Here is a 13,283-nt window from a genome sequence, read left to right on the forward strand (position 1 = left end):
TTTCAACATGGACGATCCTGTTTTAAAAGGTCTGGAAAAAAACCCTGTTTATATGCTCTGTTGTACTTCTAGTGAACCGTAACATAAACATGAAATGAACAAAAATATCTCATGCATTCCTCTTAGTTAAAGTTCATCATATGTAATAAAAACTTATTTTACTCCAAATCCTAATTCAAAATTTACAATTTATATTTGCATACTTTTGGATTGTACAGCAAAATGTCAAAACCCCAGCAGCAGTGCTTTGTAACAATATTCTTACCTCTTATGTTTTTAACATTTTATGTTTTATTGACATTTTGTGCAATAGAGCAACACGGTGAAGTGGAAGAGAAAACGATACACAGCCACTCTACTGAACTTTTACCACTAGCAGACAATCTGAAGTTTCCAAATTTTATGTTGAAAACCTTATACAAGTTTCACCGAAATGTCAAGTCTCTTGATATGTTGAAATGATTAACTTCAGAAAGGGTTTACTGTCCAATGTCGTCACCAATATTCCTTTTGCCAGGTGCATATTTTACCGAAATGAAAACAATATAGAAAGCTGTTCCCAATTCTTAATTTAATGTTTAAAAGTTATTTGAAAAGGTCACATTAACATTGTAACCAGTGCAAATGTAAACATGCTGAAGTAAGCTAGTTTCCATTTCCTTCATCCATTACCAATAACATTCACAATATACATTCACATACAAGAGTGAAATGATGAACAATATATACATAGTATAAAGTGCATTTCATTTGTTTGTGCAAGGTGTGGCTTCAACAACTGGGATTGGGAGAGCGCACAACATTTTACAGGAAATTAAAAGAAAAAGGAGGAGCCCAATAAATCAAGCCACTGCAGGCACCTGGAGCAAATCCAAACATTGAGCACTTTGCTAGAGAAAGCAGAAACAAAGGGCCCACTGATGCATGTAATGCAGTTTCACACATTTGAGTGAACAGATTAAACAAGACATAATCACATGCATGTAAAAATGCACAGCAGAACAGCATAAACTAAAGCACCAGACTGACCAGAACAGTTCACATCTAAGTACATGTAGATTTTCACACTGCAGGAAATCAGTCCTGCAGTAATTCATATTCTTGTTGTTTTCAGACACTTACTGACATGGTAGTTTTAAAATATTAGATATAGTGGACATTCAGGTATTACAGGTGGAATATTATTATGGTCCTGCCCCTACCTGACTTTAATGGCTTGCCCACAGGCAGTCTTGAAGGGTCCTTCGCTGTTATCCGTGGTGGATGGACCAACAGTAGCTTTTAATTTAAATAATTTACTTTATGATTGCGGGTTACACAACATGCATATTTTAAAAAGTTTATTATTTAATGTTTAAATCATTTGACAGTGATATGTCCGTTAAACTAGGTTCATAAAGCTTTGTTTACATTGACTCCATCGGCTTGAGAGCAGTTATACCAGTAACTGATATATAAAGTTTATATATCAATCTTCAATCTCTAACCAAAAAAAAAAAAACTTGCAAAATCAGGGCTTATCAGTGATAAGACCGCATGAGTCTTTAGACTTTTCAAGTTGAATTTGGGTGCACTGCATTTCTTTAGCAGTTTCTAAAGTTTGCAAAGGCTGATTACTCTAAAAACATCTCAGTTTTTTAAAAATTACGAAAAGCTCTGAAGTTTTCAGTCAAATGAGATGAACATGCAAATATGCATAGAAACTCGGGAATTGTCTCTGTGCTTCAGCTCCTTGTCTTTCCTCACACTGCAATCACATATTACACATTCACTCTGGTTTCAACATCTGCTTTTATTGCTCTCGGTAAAATACATCTTACATCAAGGAAACATTTTGAACAATACAAAACAGAGGGAGAAAAAATACTGTGCACCAATACTGACAAGTCTAAATGTACATAACAGAAAACCAATAACATTCATGGAGTGTAACAAGAACATGGATTGTTCTTACATTTGTGCTTTCAGCAGTCAAAGCATGCAAAACAGAGGTGAAAGTCAAGATCAGTGTCAAGTGTTCAACAGTGTTTTTGGAGAGTTAAAGTAAATGGCAACTAAAATATGCTGGTATTTGTACATAACTAGTTCAGTAACTTTGCACTCCTGACTGTGCTTTGGGATTTTCTTACAGTTTGGTGTAAAATGCAGCACTGTGCAGGCTGAGGGGCACATGTACACATAAATGATTTGCATGAGGAAGTCTACATCATAAAGCTGAGAAAAAGCTGCATCAAGAGATTATTACTTCCCCAATGAGTTCTTAGCCGCCTTGTCTTTGGATGCATCAGGTTATAATGGTACAGTTAAAGGCTGAGATGAATCAAACTGTTTGTTCTATTCCTGGTAAGCTAAGAGCTGCAGAAAATCCTTAGTGATGAGCAAAGTTTGCAGAATTATTGTTTAGCCACCTCAAGATTGTTGTTCAGTAAACAACAAAACACACATTCAACGCACGCTGTAAAACGCGGGTTTTAAAGAACAACAGAAGTCACTCAGGTCTAGAAGGTAAAACAGCAAAGGCTATAATATAGTGCAGCATCAGCCTCAATATGAAAGCAACACACAGCAACACATCCACACTGCTGCAGCAACAAGCTTTTACCACAGACCGCTGCTGGCCCGTCTCCTATCTTCACAATCATGTGTTTGATTCAAGCATTTAAAGGGAAGAGACTCAAAGGTAGTGCTGCATGTAGTCATGGAGTAAGCATGTCATAATTACATTAAAACGCACAGAATCTGCAAAGTTTTACATGATAATCAATTAAAAAAAAAAAATCAATATATTCTGGTGACTTTTGACTGCTAAGAACCATTACATTTCCAGAATATACCATCACAATTACCTTCTGGTGCATCTCCATACATTAGAATATCATTTATATCAGTTCCTGTACTTCAGTTTAAAAAAGTAAAACTTTCTGTGTCCCTTGTTAAAAACTCAACAGACACGAAATGGAAGAGGCACTAAAGCCACATTAGCAGCTTTGAATCAAATCTCCCGTTTGTTGCGCATCTCTGCGCAGTGCAGCGAATTTAACTGGAGCAGGGCCGTTCCGAGGCTGTATGAGGCCTGGAGCAGAATTTGACTTCGGGGCCCCTTTTGTTGCTAAAAACATTAGCACCTCTAACACCTTCTGTGTTTGATTTAGTCAAATCCGGAAGAGGGGGAGTAGTTTAATTGGCCAACCTAAAAAGCAATAAGTTATAATCACAGTTCACCAATTAGTATTTGTGAACAAACAGAGCTCAAACTCAAAGATTTACATCATAGCATCAGATTGTTGCTATGGTAACAAAACAATTTAGCTATGGATATTGTTCTTTGTACTTTTACAAACTTGCCAGCTCCTTAAAATCTTGCATATAAATGTTAAACAATTTAAAATCGTTTAATTGATGGTTTCTGAAACCATTAACCATTGTTTGATTCCTCAAAACTTCAGCAGTCAAAGCTGACCTCTTCCATACTACGAAGTACAATGCATTAACTCTACAACTATATTCTAATATATCAAGATGCACCTGTAGGTTTGTGTCCCTTCACCTTAGTGAAGGGACACTAAGGTGAAGTGTCCCTTCATTAGTCCCTTCACCTTTTCCATTGGTTTACAATAAATGGGTAATTGCACAATCACAAACCTCACTACAAACATAGCCTGTACAGTCTTACTGTCACTACATATGTATATATATATATTTATTTTTTAAACAGGAGCATTCAAAGCATCTCATTGCACAAGTGTTAAATGATTGCTGGTAAATTGTAAATAGTGAGTTTCCTCAGAAGACGATCACTCATTAGCACTCAGTATGAGGAAGTCTCACTCAGATGCAGCAAAACTCCTATCAACTAGCAGCTGACCTTATTCTCCAGGGCATATATCTGTGCTCCGTATTTTACATTAGTATTCAGAAAATATATGCTAGTTTCAATGTAATTTACGACAAACACTATGACGACTTGTATACCCTCACATACACCACTATCACTATGTAATCACCCTGAATAGCTAGCTGTGTGTTCGGTGACCTCATTAAATGACATTAGAGGCTCAAAACAATTATTGAAGCTCACTGTGCATCTAACATTTACACTTTAAAATTTGTTACAGCATTTACTAATTTCTTTTGGTAGAACTGGATCTCAATGGTGTAAGCAAAGTTCTCAAAACAGTAAATAAAACGGAAAAAAAAACTTTTTTACTGTATTTTTAATTTAAATGAAGAGGAGAGAGAGGTTTGTTTGAAAGATTTCTGATGCCTATATGTCGGCATCGATTATCTGCATTTAATATACGCATAAAAGTAAGGTGGAGATTTTGAAGTTAGATCAGTACAGTTTTTACTTCTTTCCTGTGAGCGACGTGTAGATAAAAACAATGGGGCTTCTTAGAGTAATATAAACTACACTCATCTATGTCCTCTAAACATTTTCTGAAGCACATGTACCTAAAGGTTTAAGTACACTTGAAGGACAGTTGAAAAGAGCTGCTCTTGATAACCAGTGGCTGTGTGATACAAAACAAAAACCCACATCAGGGGATTACTTTTAGCAAAAAATAGAAGCAAAGATTTTACACCACATAGCTTGTGTGATGTGTCAAAATTAGGGGTTAGAAACTTTTATAAATCATTTATTACCTAGCTGCTCTTAAATTAGTTCTGTCCTGATCTGCAAACCCTGCATGACCATTCAAAAACTGATAGACATTATAAATACCCACTAGGGCTGTAACGATGGGTCAGATTAACTGTGATGAATCGATTATTGAATTAATTGCCAACTAATTTAGTAAGTGGCTACTTGTTAACTGGAGCACACAGACTCTAAAATATACCATATGCTAAAAAAAAAAAAAAATACCCACGGTAGTAATTAAGCCAAACCTGTACAAACAATTTAAATTTTTTCTTTGTAAATATGTGTTAAAAAACTCCTCAAGTGTTTTAGCTCTACCTGGTTCAAATACAATCTTCCAATAGAACATTTTGTTGTCCAGTTATTAATCAGATAATTCATAAAATAGTCAACACATCAGTCAAGCTTCTCACATGTTTATGTTAAAAGTATATATTTTTTAACTGCAGATGAATCTTTTGCAAGTGATCAAGCTTACATTGAATCAACGCTGCTGTTGCACTAAAGGCAACATTTGATTTTCTTATTTAAAAGGGAATTTGATTAGTTGCATTTATTTTTATATTTTAATGTATTTCTAGTATTGTAGAAAGACATAAAAAATCTGCAGAAGGTGCCAATTATTTTCTCCGATTTTCAGAGTAATAGATACTCTGTATTACGACTACTAAAATAATTATTTGCAGTCTTATTCCCACTATTTAAAATGTGCTTGTTTTATGGTAAAAAATAAAATAAATACAATTTTTTAAAAAATCACAATTTTATGGTTTAGAAGAAGTTTCATATATTCTAAATAACTAAGGGAAAACACACCAGGTCATGGCCTAATGCAAAAAAAAAAAAAAAAAATCTTTGTACAATTAGTCGTTATATTATGGAGATTCTGTGCAAATGTGACAAGAAAACACAGAAACAAGGTGAAAGTATTACTTTGTATCACATTTAGATCTAAACCACAGTTGAGTTCTACATTTTTCCAAGATATTAAGAGTCAATTGGGAAGGCTAACATAGCCACAGGTTGAAAACCCCGGTCAAAACAAAGATAACACACAAGGCAACGTTATATTCAGGAAACACAACTAAAAGGAAAAACCTTCATTTATAACTTGAATATTCTAGCAGGACAATAACAGTAACATGAAGTAAATCACCAGTCAGTGATTATCAGCTTCCTGTGTTATCCATCAAGAGGAAGACGAAATGAAAATACAAGAACCGAATATATACCAAAAATAAAAATGACTGCAAAAGCATAAATAAATGTTTTTCACTCTCACTCCTGCCCGTGATAACAGACATGTATCTGTGTGTGTTTGTATGTTTCCTGCTCATGTGCCTACAGGCCTTTGTTGAAGTAGACGGTGGTGGTGTCTGGACTTCGCTGCCGTATACTCTCCTGCAGATCTGGCTCCAGTCCGCTCACGCTCATGGAGCTGCAAAGATATGGTTAACCGTTACTCTGAAGTCAGCTCACATTAGATAACACTTCTCTACCAGTGCAGACGCACCGAGGAAGTTGCTGGACGTACCTTTTCTGAGGGAACAGGGCGCAGCAGAGAGGCGTTGCGAACACCAGGCTGGAAAGAAGAACAGAAAGGGAATTTTAATTGTTGTTGCAATTTCAAAGCACGTTTAGAGAATATAAGCTTCTCCTACTCACCACATACCGACGAGCCCCACTTGGACAGGAGCATTCAGAACTGGGAAACGCTACAAGAAAATTAACAAAAAAGAAAAAATGAGGCAGATTTACACCAAATTTGATGTGCATCTGTGATGATGTCATCATCACCAACTGTGATGCAAATGTCAGGTCTTGTGTGTTCAACTTTCTCTATGTTATCGGTGCTGTATTCTGATGACATATTTAAGAATGTTTTTTAGCAAATGCATCTTTGTATGAAAGGAGTTTATATTTATTATTGTTAACTCTTCCAGTTGAGAAGAGTTAACAAGGATTTTTTGCCATTCATCTGCAGTCTACCTAGAAGCTCTGGGCTTCCTGAAGCATTCTTCTCTCCAGGTTAACCTTTGACCTTTACAATTGAAAAAAGAATAGGAAAACTGCTCTCTCTCTTAAAGTATGGTTTTTAAGCTAATAAATACCATAATTCAAATCAATGTCTACAAATGACCTAATAACAAAGTCCTGCCATAAAACTGCAAAACACATTCATGTCGCTGACCAAGCTTTTTCCTCCCTATTTCATTTGGCCTGAAGAATGTTGTGCGCCTACCTTCATGAAGGCTTTCTTCTCCAGAGCGTTCATTATAACAGGAGGAATGGCTGTAAAAAAATATTTTTATAAAAATGAGTCAAGGTTGCTTCGGCCCGATAAACAAGAAAAGTGAAAAGAAAACGCGTCACTTCAGGGAAAGGCAGTCTTTTATCTTCCAACATAGCTACAATTAAATGTTCATCTGATCAGATCAAAGTAATCCTCTGTACACAACATTCATTCAGATTAACCTTATCTAATGAAGAATGGCCTCAGCTGCTTTTATTTTGTCTGCATGCACTTGCAAAACTCTGGAAAAACAGCAATGTTGACATTCCCGGGCATCAGATTTTTATTTAAACTGGGCCAAAAACGGCAAGTCAGATATGAGGGAAGATTTTGTGGCCCCTACCCAGAAGGAAAAAAAAAAAAAAGTTGCATTCTTCTCTGAAAATAAACCTGTTCTGCACTGAACCAATATGGTGTCATGTAAAGACATTCATTCGCCAAGAACCTTCTTTGTTTTGACCAACATCTAAAGTAATGAGATGAAAGAAAAATTATAGTTACTTGAATCAACTCTTTGTAGAACGACCTTCCCCTACATCTACTGGTGCAAGTCTTTTGTACACATTCATTCATGAGGTGCAAGGTTGAGTTACCCATTGCAGGCACCGCCATGCCAATCCTGGACACAACCACCTGAACGATGGCTTGTTTGGCAGCGTTGGCAGATTCTCCTAACCGGTTTCCATTCTCATCCATCACCGGGATGCCGTACTTCAGTTCCCTGACAGAAGGAAACAGAAACCGTCGGAAATGTCCTTAAACTCCCTACTAAGTGAAACAGGAAGTGTTCGCTAATCAATACTCTAGAAATCTCACCTCTGTCTCATGAAGGGAATATTAATACAGTTGGCAGCGGCCACGGCAGCAAAAGGGACAAACCGACTGACGATTGGGGGGAGACGCTGCGAGGACAGGAGCACAGACCGGCATCACATCGAGGATCCACATCTGTTGGATTTACTTTAATTATTCGTGTGAACCAGAAGAATTACCGTAGCTAGAGACTTGAGTCCGAGTGCGGTGACCACAGCTCCTGTAGTGGCACTAACGTAGGCGGCACCAAGCTGGCTGCACAGAAGAAGACGGTTAAAACACCAACCACATTTTTCGCAACTGCCAGAAGTTTAAATTAGCTGAAGACCACAGCATAAAGAGACATGCAGCAAAAATGTAGTTCAAGAGAATTAAACATTAAGTGCAAGATCAGAGATTGCAGTTAAAGATGAATAAAAAGTATAGAGAGAAAATAAGTGCAATATTTCAGCTTCACGGTCTTGCTAATTGTACATGTTTGATGCATATCTGCAGCCAGTGAATGAGCTGAATGCATGTTTTACAACACAGCAAAGTGGTTAGCCAGCTGCGGGCTAACCTGACGCAAGAGGCCAGGCAGTAACAGATGCCAGCATGGGGTCAGGGTGACATGAATCTGAAACATGCTTAACTGTGGAACATAATACCACTGCAAGGCAGAGAACAGCAGCTCCCACATCCTCCTTACAGACAATAGCTTAGAGGGGAGGAAATCAATGATCTACACGGGAGGAGAAGAGAGAGATCCTCCCTACTTCATGGTCATGGGAGCGTCTCCACTGCGGTTGGTGTAATTGACAATGGCGTTGAAGGACTGGTTAACCCACTGCCAGAACACGACTGCTGGAGTAGTCCTGAAAACACAAGAGAACAGCCACCGCCCATTAGAGGAAGTGACAATTCACTCTTATTTAGTTTTGCTTTTTTCAAATATGAACACGGCAGCCATCACGTATAAACTACGTGATGTGACATTAAAGCTTAGAGTAAGTTTCACTTAAAGTAACTTATTCAAGTATTTATAACATGTCTGCAGACATTATGCATTTACAGTCTGTGCACAAATTGCAAACTTTCAGTGAAACAGCCTAACAAAGACACATTTTCAATCAAATTTAAGATTTCTTATGACAACAGAATAGAGTTCCTCTTAAAACACTGAGTATTGTCACCACGTTGTAATTCTTAATGCTTCTGCATCACAGCAGACATTAATCACAACAGCTCTGACACAATAACGCCTATATGTTTACATTCCACTTAACATGAAACCCACAAACCCACTACTTTGATTGTGCAAATACATCATTTATCAGGTAGGCAGCAGGGTTTGTTTGTAGGGAAACAGGAAGGCCGCTTCACGGGGGTGAGCGGCCTTCACCCTCGTGAAGGTCGCTTCACGGGGGTGAGCGGCCTTCACACCCGTGAAGGCCGCTTCACGGGGGTGAAGGGGCCTTCACCCTCGTGAAGGTTGCTTCACGGGGGTGAAGGGGCCCGTGAAGGGGTTCAAGTGGTTTCATATGAAGTTGAGGATGTGATGATATCTACAAGTGGTTAATAATGCCTAGTAATCATAGCAGCATACAAAAATGCTCCAGTCCACTCCAAACACTAAGTTAGCATAATACCAAAGTCTGCTGTAAACCAGAACACAGGCCTTTAACATGTGCTTTATAATAGTCATACGAACAGACCTGACGTGTGTGTAGAGGAAGCCATGGATGGTCGTGTCAACAGAAACTTGATTTCCTGCTTGTGATCTCATTTGTGTGCAAAGCTTTGACACTATGGAAACAGATCTACATTGTGATGCTTGCTGTAAACAACTGTGTTCTAAGGATAAAGAAAGCAAAAGATTTAGCCTCTTAACCACTAGACTTCAAAATGACAAATTGGAATTTTACCTCAAGAGAACCAAAGACAGAAGGAGCCATTATTGTCCAGAAACAGCAGCGAAGAAACTTTTAAAAACAGAAACCGTTTTTAAAGTCGTACTTATGGCCTCCAGGCTTAGTAAAAAATATGGTTTTGTTAATCATACCATTCATTTGCCCAATTACATTTATAAATGACAAAGTGAGTCCAAACTATATAGATGAAAAGTAAACAGTGAAAAACTGCTGTCCTCTAGTGGTGAGTTACAAAAACACAGTGGTACACCATGTATGTATCAGTAAAAATTGCTATTTAGTAATAATATAACATTTAGTAATAAATATTAATAAATAAATAAATAAATAAATAAATGTGGTTTATGGGGCTGTATATTTTTTTACATTATTTTGAATTAGATAAAATGACTTTGTAACTTTGTCATTTGTGATCAGTCATTCTTTTTTGGACAACATTTAATTGTTGCTGTCATATCAAGAAAAAGTCATCAACTCAGTCAGTTATCAGTATTCACATGTGAGGGTGGCTTTTCGGATTCTTTTAAGAGGATTTTCACTGCATACAGATTAAACTTTCTATTTATAGGTGCTGCTGTATCCAATGTCAAAGCTGCCTGTGCTTTTTTCTCTTTCAGATATTATTTTGCCAAATGAACTTTTGATGGGTGCGAAGCGGGTTTAATCAGAGATCTCCGTGCCAGAAGCTCTGCTGTACCTGTAGAAGGTGAGCATGCAGCCTGTGATGGACATGTTCATTGGCACCTGAGCAGACATCCGACCAATCACAAACATCTTCTCTCCAGTGTCGGGATGGAAAGCAGAGTCGTAAATGTACTTGGCTCTCCAAAGTTCATCCTCGGTCAGGCCAGGAGTCACGGTTCCAGCTCTGAAAATACCAAAACAGCATAAAGACATTGTATTTTCACAGAAATTTTTAAGAGGCAGAAAAAAAAAGTTGTGTTGAAGTTATAAGTGTTATTGTAAATACACTCGAGCTTTCATACAGGAACACCAGGGGAAAGCTAGATTCAGTTTAGGCCTGACTCTATTTTCCATCACCTCACCTGTAGTTCTCTACGATTACTCTGGCTTCTTCCAGCGTCTCAGAGGACAACAGGACATTCCTGGGATCTGTGACCATGAAGAAGTGTTTGGCGCGTCCCATGAAGGTCCCCTGGTCCCATCTCGGCTCCTTAATGTTTATGTTGAGCGACAACTCCTCAGACATCCTGGACTTTCTCCCATCAGAAGCAGAAATTTCAATTATTAACATCTTTTGAAAACCACTAACAGACTAGCTTTTAGGCGTATCACAACCAGACCATTTTGATGCTAATATCCATCTAATTATTAATATTCATTAATATTAATATTATTAATTAGTTTTTATTATGGTACTATGATTTGAAATTGGCATGTTTATCATAAAAAATAACAGATTAAATAGTAATTTTAAAATCACAAGTTCAAATGTTCAGTCACAGAACAAGTAAAGGAGAGCATTAGACAAATTTTGATGATTGTCAATGCGCTGTTTTTGCATTAGTATTACACAAAGGTGAAACAATGCCTGGTGAAAACATTTTGACAGTACAACCAAGCAGACCTTTTGTCCGTTTTTCATTTAGTGTTCTTGAAATTCTTGAAAATGCACAACCACAAACATGTGCTTAACCAAGGCTTCAAAAGTGCTTGAATTTTGGAAGTTTAAAAGTGAAAGCACTTCATGAATGAACGTTTTTGAAGGTGCTGCAGAATTTCTTTCATTTTGACATCCAGACCAGTAAACTGTTTCTGATTTTTGTAGCTGGAAAAAACTGGTAGATTTTAACCAAGAATGTGGTGTAATTACTTTCATATATTTCATATGAGTCGATTAGCCTAATGGACAGGTCTAAGTACAAATCTTTGCATATTTGCAACCAGAAGACACATTAATAAGATGTTTTTTTTAAATGGAAATCAGTTAACCTTCATTGCCATCTACCTAGTGGCAAGATAAGCTATGATAAAATAAAAACATTTGTTTCAGATGTTTTAATTTTTTTTAATTTAAGACTAATTTATCTGCAAGGGGTCAAATTTGGATCAGCAGTAATTTCCAGACCTAATTGATAAAATAATAATAATAATAATAATAAAATAATAATAATAAAAAACCCAAAGAAAACTGAGTTTGGGTTTTGGAGGTTTCCTAGTTTTTCCTGGATAGTATTTATACACCAGAGAAAAATGTATAGATTTATTTGAAATGAAAACTTTATGTAAAACATAAATGTTATCTACTTTTTAATTCACACAGATCCAAGTGAAGAGTTACAAAAAAAGATGCCCAACCATAATACAGTAAGGCTCTAACTGTGGTTTAAATAGCAGTTATTTCACTATGTTTAGAGGCAAAAGCAAGACTGATCCCGTGAATAAAACGCCACAACCACAAAAAAAGTTGAGGTTTTTCGTTCCGCAAAAAAACAAAACAAAACAAAAACGGGAAACTAGGAAAGAAGCTGAACAAAACCACGACACACCCGGTGACAGATGTAGGGAGTCATGAGATGCTAGAGCAATGTAGCTTCTAGCATGGTAGCTCAACTGAATCCACGCTATGGTACACTAAAACAACTCGTCAGGAGGATAAAGTCAAATTGAATCCCAGCCGTGTTGGTCATCACAGATCGCACGATAAAACAGACCCCATTTAAGTAAACAAACACAATTATTTCCAGGCGATACTGAGCCAGCTAGCTACTTGGTTTAAAAGCTAAAACCGTGATGCTAGCACTTTAATTACCGTTGGAAGGACATATTTCACAAAGCAAATGATGTCAACTTAATCGAGTTGTGGTAGAAAATAATAAGAGAAATAAATGCGGTCAGGCCCAAAACGTACCTGGTCCAATTACTTTGATTTTTGAAAATGTATGACCTCTCAATATCACAGCACTCACCGGGTGGACCTATGATGCTTTAACGTGCTCTGAGCAATGTCGTAAATTGTAATTTTCTGACAAATTGAATGAGAGGCAAGCGATATAGTATGGATGGAAAAAAGAGAAAGAATAGCAATATCTCATTACTCTCATTATTTAAGGACCAGACCAGCTTTGTACTGCAACGTCAATGTGACGCTACATGTATTTCACAAATACTTAGTGAGCCATGTGTCTGTCATACCGATTGAGACATTGTCACGTAATCTGCTTTTTCAGTGAGTGAATATAAGCAAATATATTTAATTTTGCCTATTAAATATAATAATTTTGAGTAAAGCAAATACACAAATAAGACAAGGCTTTAATATGCTGCATCTCAAATTCTTTTGAGGGTAAATGAAGGCAGCACTGTTGTATGTGACACGCCGAGGGCGGGGTTAGCAGCATGTGGGCGTGTGAGGAAAGGAAACGCGTGATTGGTTGAAACCTTACATCGCTTTTCTGAAATGATTTTCCTCCAAGCTTTTGGAAATGTAATAATAAAGCTCAAAGATTCTGACTTCGAAAGTGTATGACCACTATATATTCATAGTGGTCATGAACATGTAGTTTTTATGTTTTATTTTTATTTTATTTTTTTATTTATATATGTCAAGCACACAAAATCAAAAATATATATATATACAATGATAATAAGCAGCATTAATAAT

The 13,283-nt window shown here is 36.9% G+C and overlaps 1 protein-coding gene across 4 annotated transcripts; it reads right to left on the reverse strand.

Moving 5' to 3' along the window:
- Positions 1–1,772: 1,772 nt before the first annotated feature.
- On the reverse strand, positions 1,773–12,613 carry sfxn3 (sideroflexin 3). 4 transcript variants are annotated; one of them, XM_055029785.1, is made up of 11 exons: positions 12,589–12,613; positions 10,705–10,874; positions 10,356–10,526; positions 8,504–8,602; positions 7,928–8,003; positions 7,752–7,837; positions 7,529–7,656; positions 6,885–6,934; positions 6,308–6,357; positions 6,177–6,224; positions 1,773–6,080 (listed from the first exon to the last, which is right to left on the reverse strand). In XM_055029785.1, exons 2-11 carry the CDS (start codon positions 10,866–10,868, stop codon positions 5,984–5,986), a joined length of 969 nt encoding a protein of 322 aa, XP_054885760.1. In that variant the 5' UTR covers positions 10,869–10,874; positions 12,589–12,613; the 3' UTR covers positions 1,773–5,983. The 4 variants fall into 4 exon arrangements, with proteins under 4 accessions (XP_054885760.1, XP_054885759.1, XP_054885761.1 ...); XM_055029784.1 differs by having other exon boundaries at positions 12,531–12,612; XM_055029786.1 differs by having other exon boundaries at positions 10,705–10,878; positions 12,589–12,602.
- Positions 12,614–13,283: the final 670 nt, after the last annotated feature.

The sequence above is a fragment of the Poeciliopsis prolifica genome, unplaced genomic scaffold, assembly GCF_027474105.1.
Source record: "Poeciliopsis prolifica strain line A6 unplaced genomic scaffold, Auburn_PproV2 SCAFFOLD005, whole genome shotgun sequence".
In the NCBI taxonomy this organism is placed as follows: domain Eukaryota; kingdom Metazoa; phylum Chordata; class Actinopteri; order Cyprinodontiformes; family Poeciliidae; genus Poeciliopsis; species Poeciliopsis prolifica.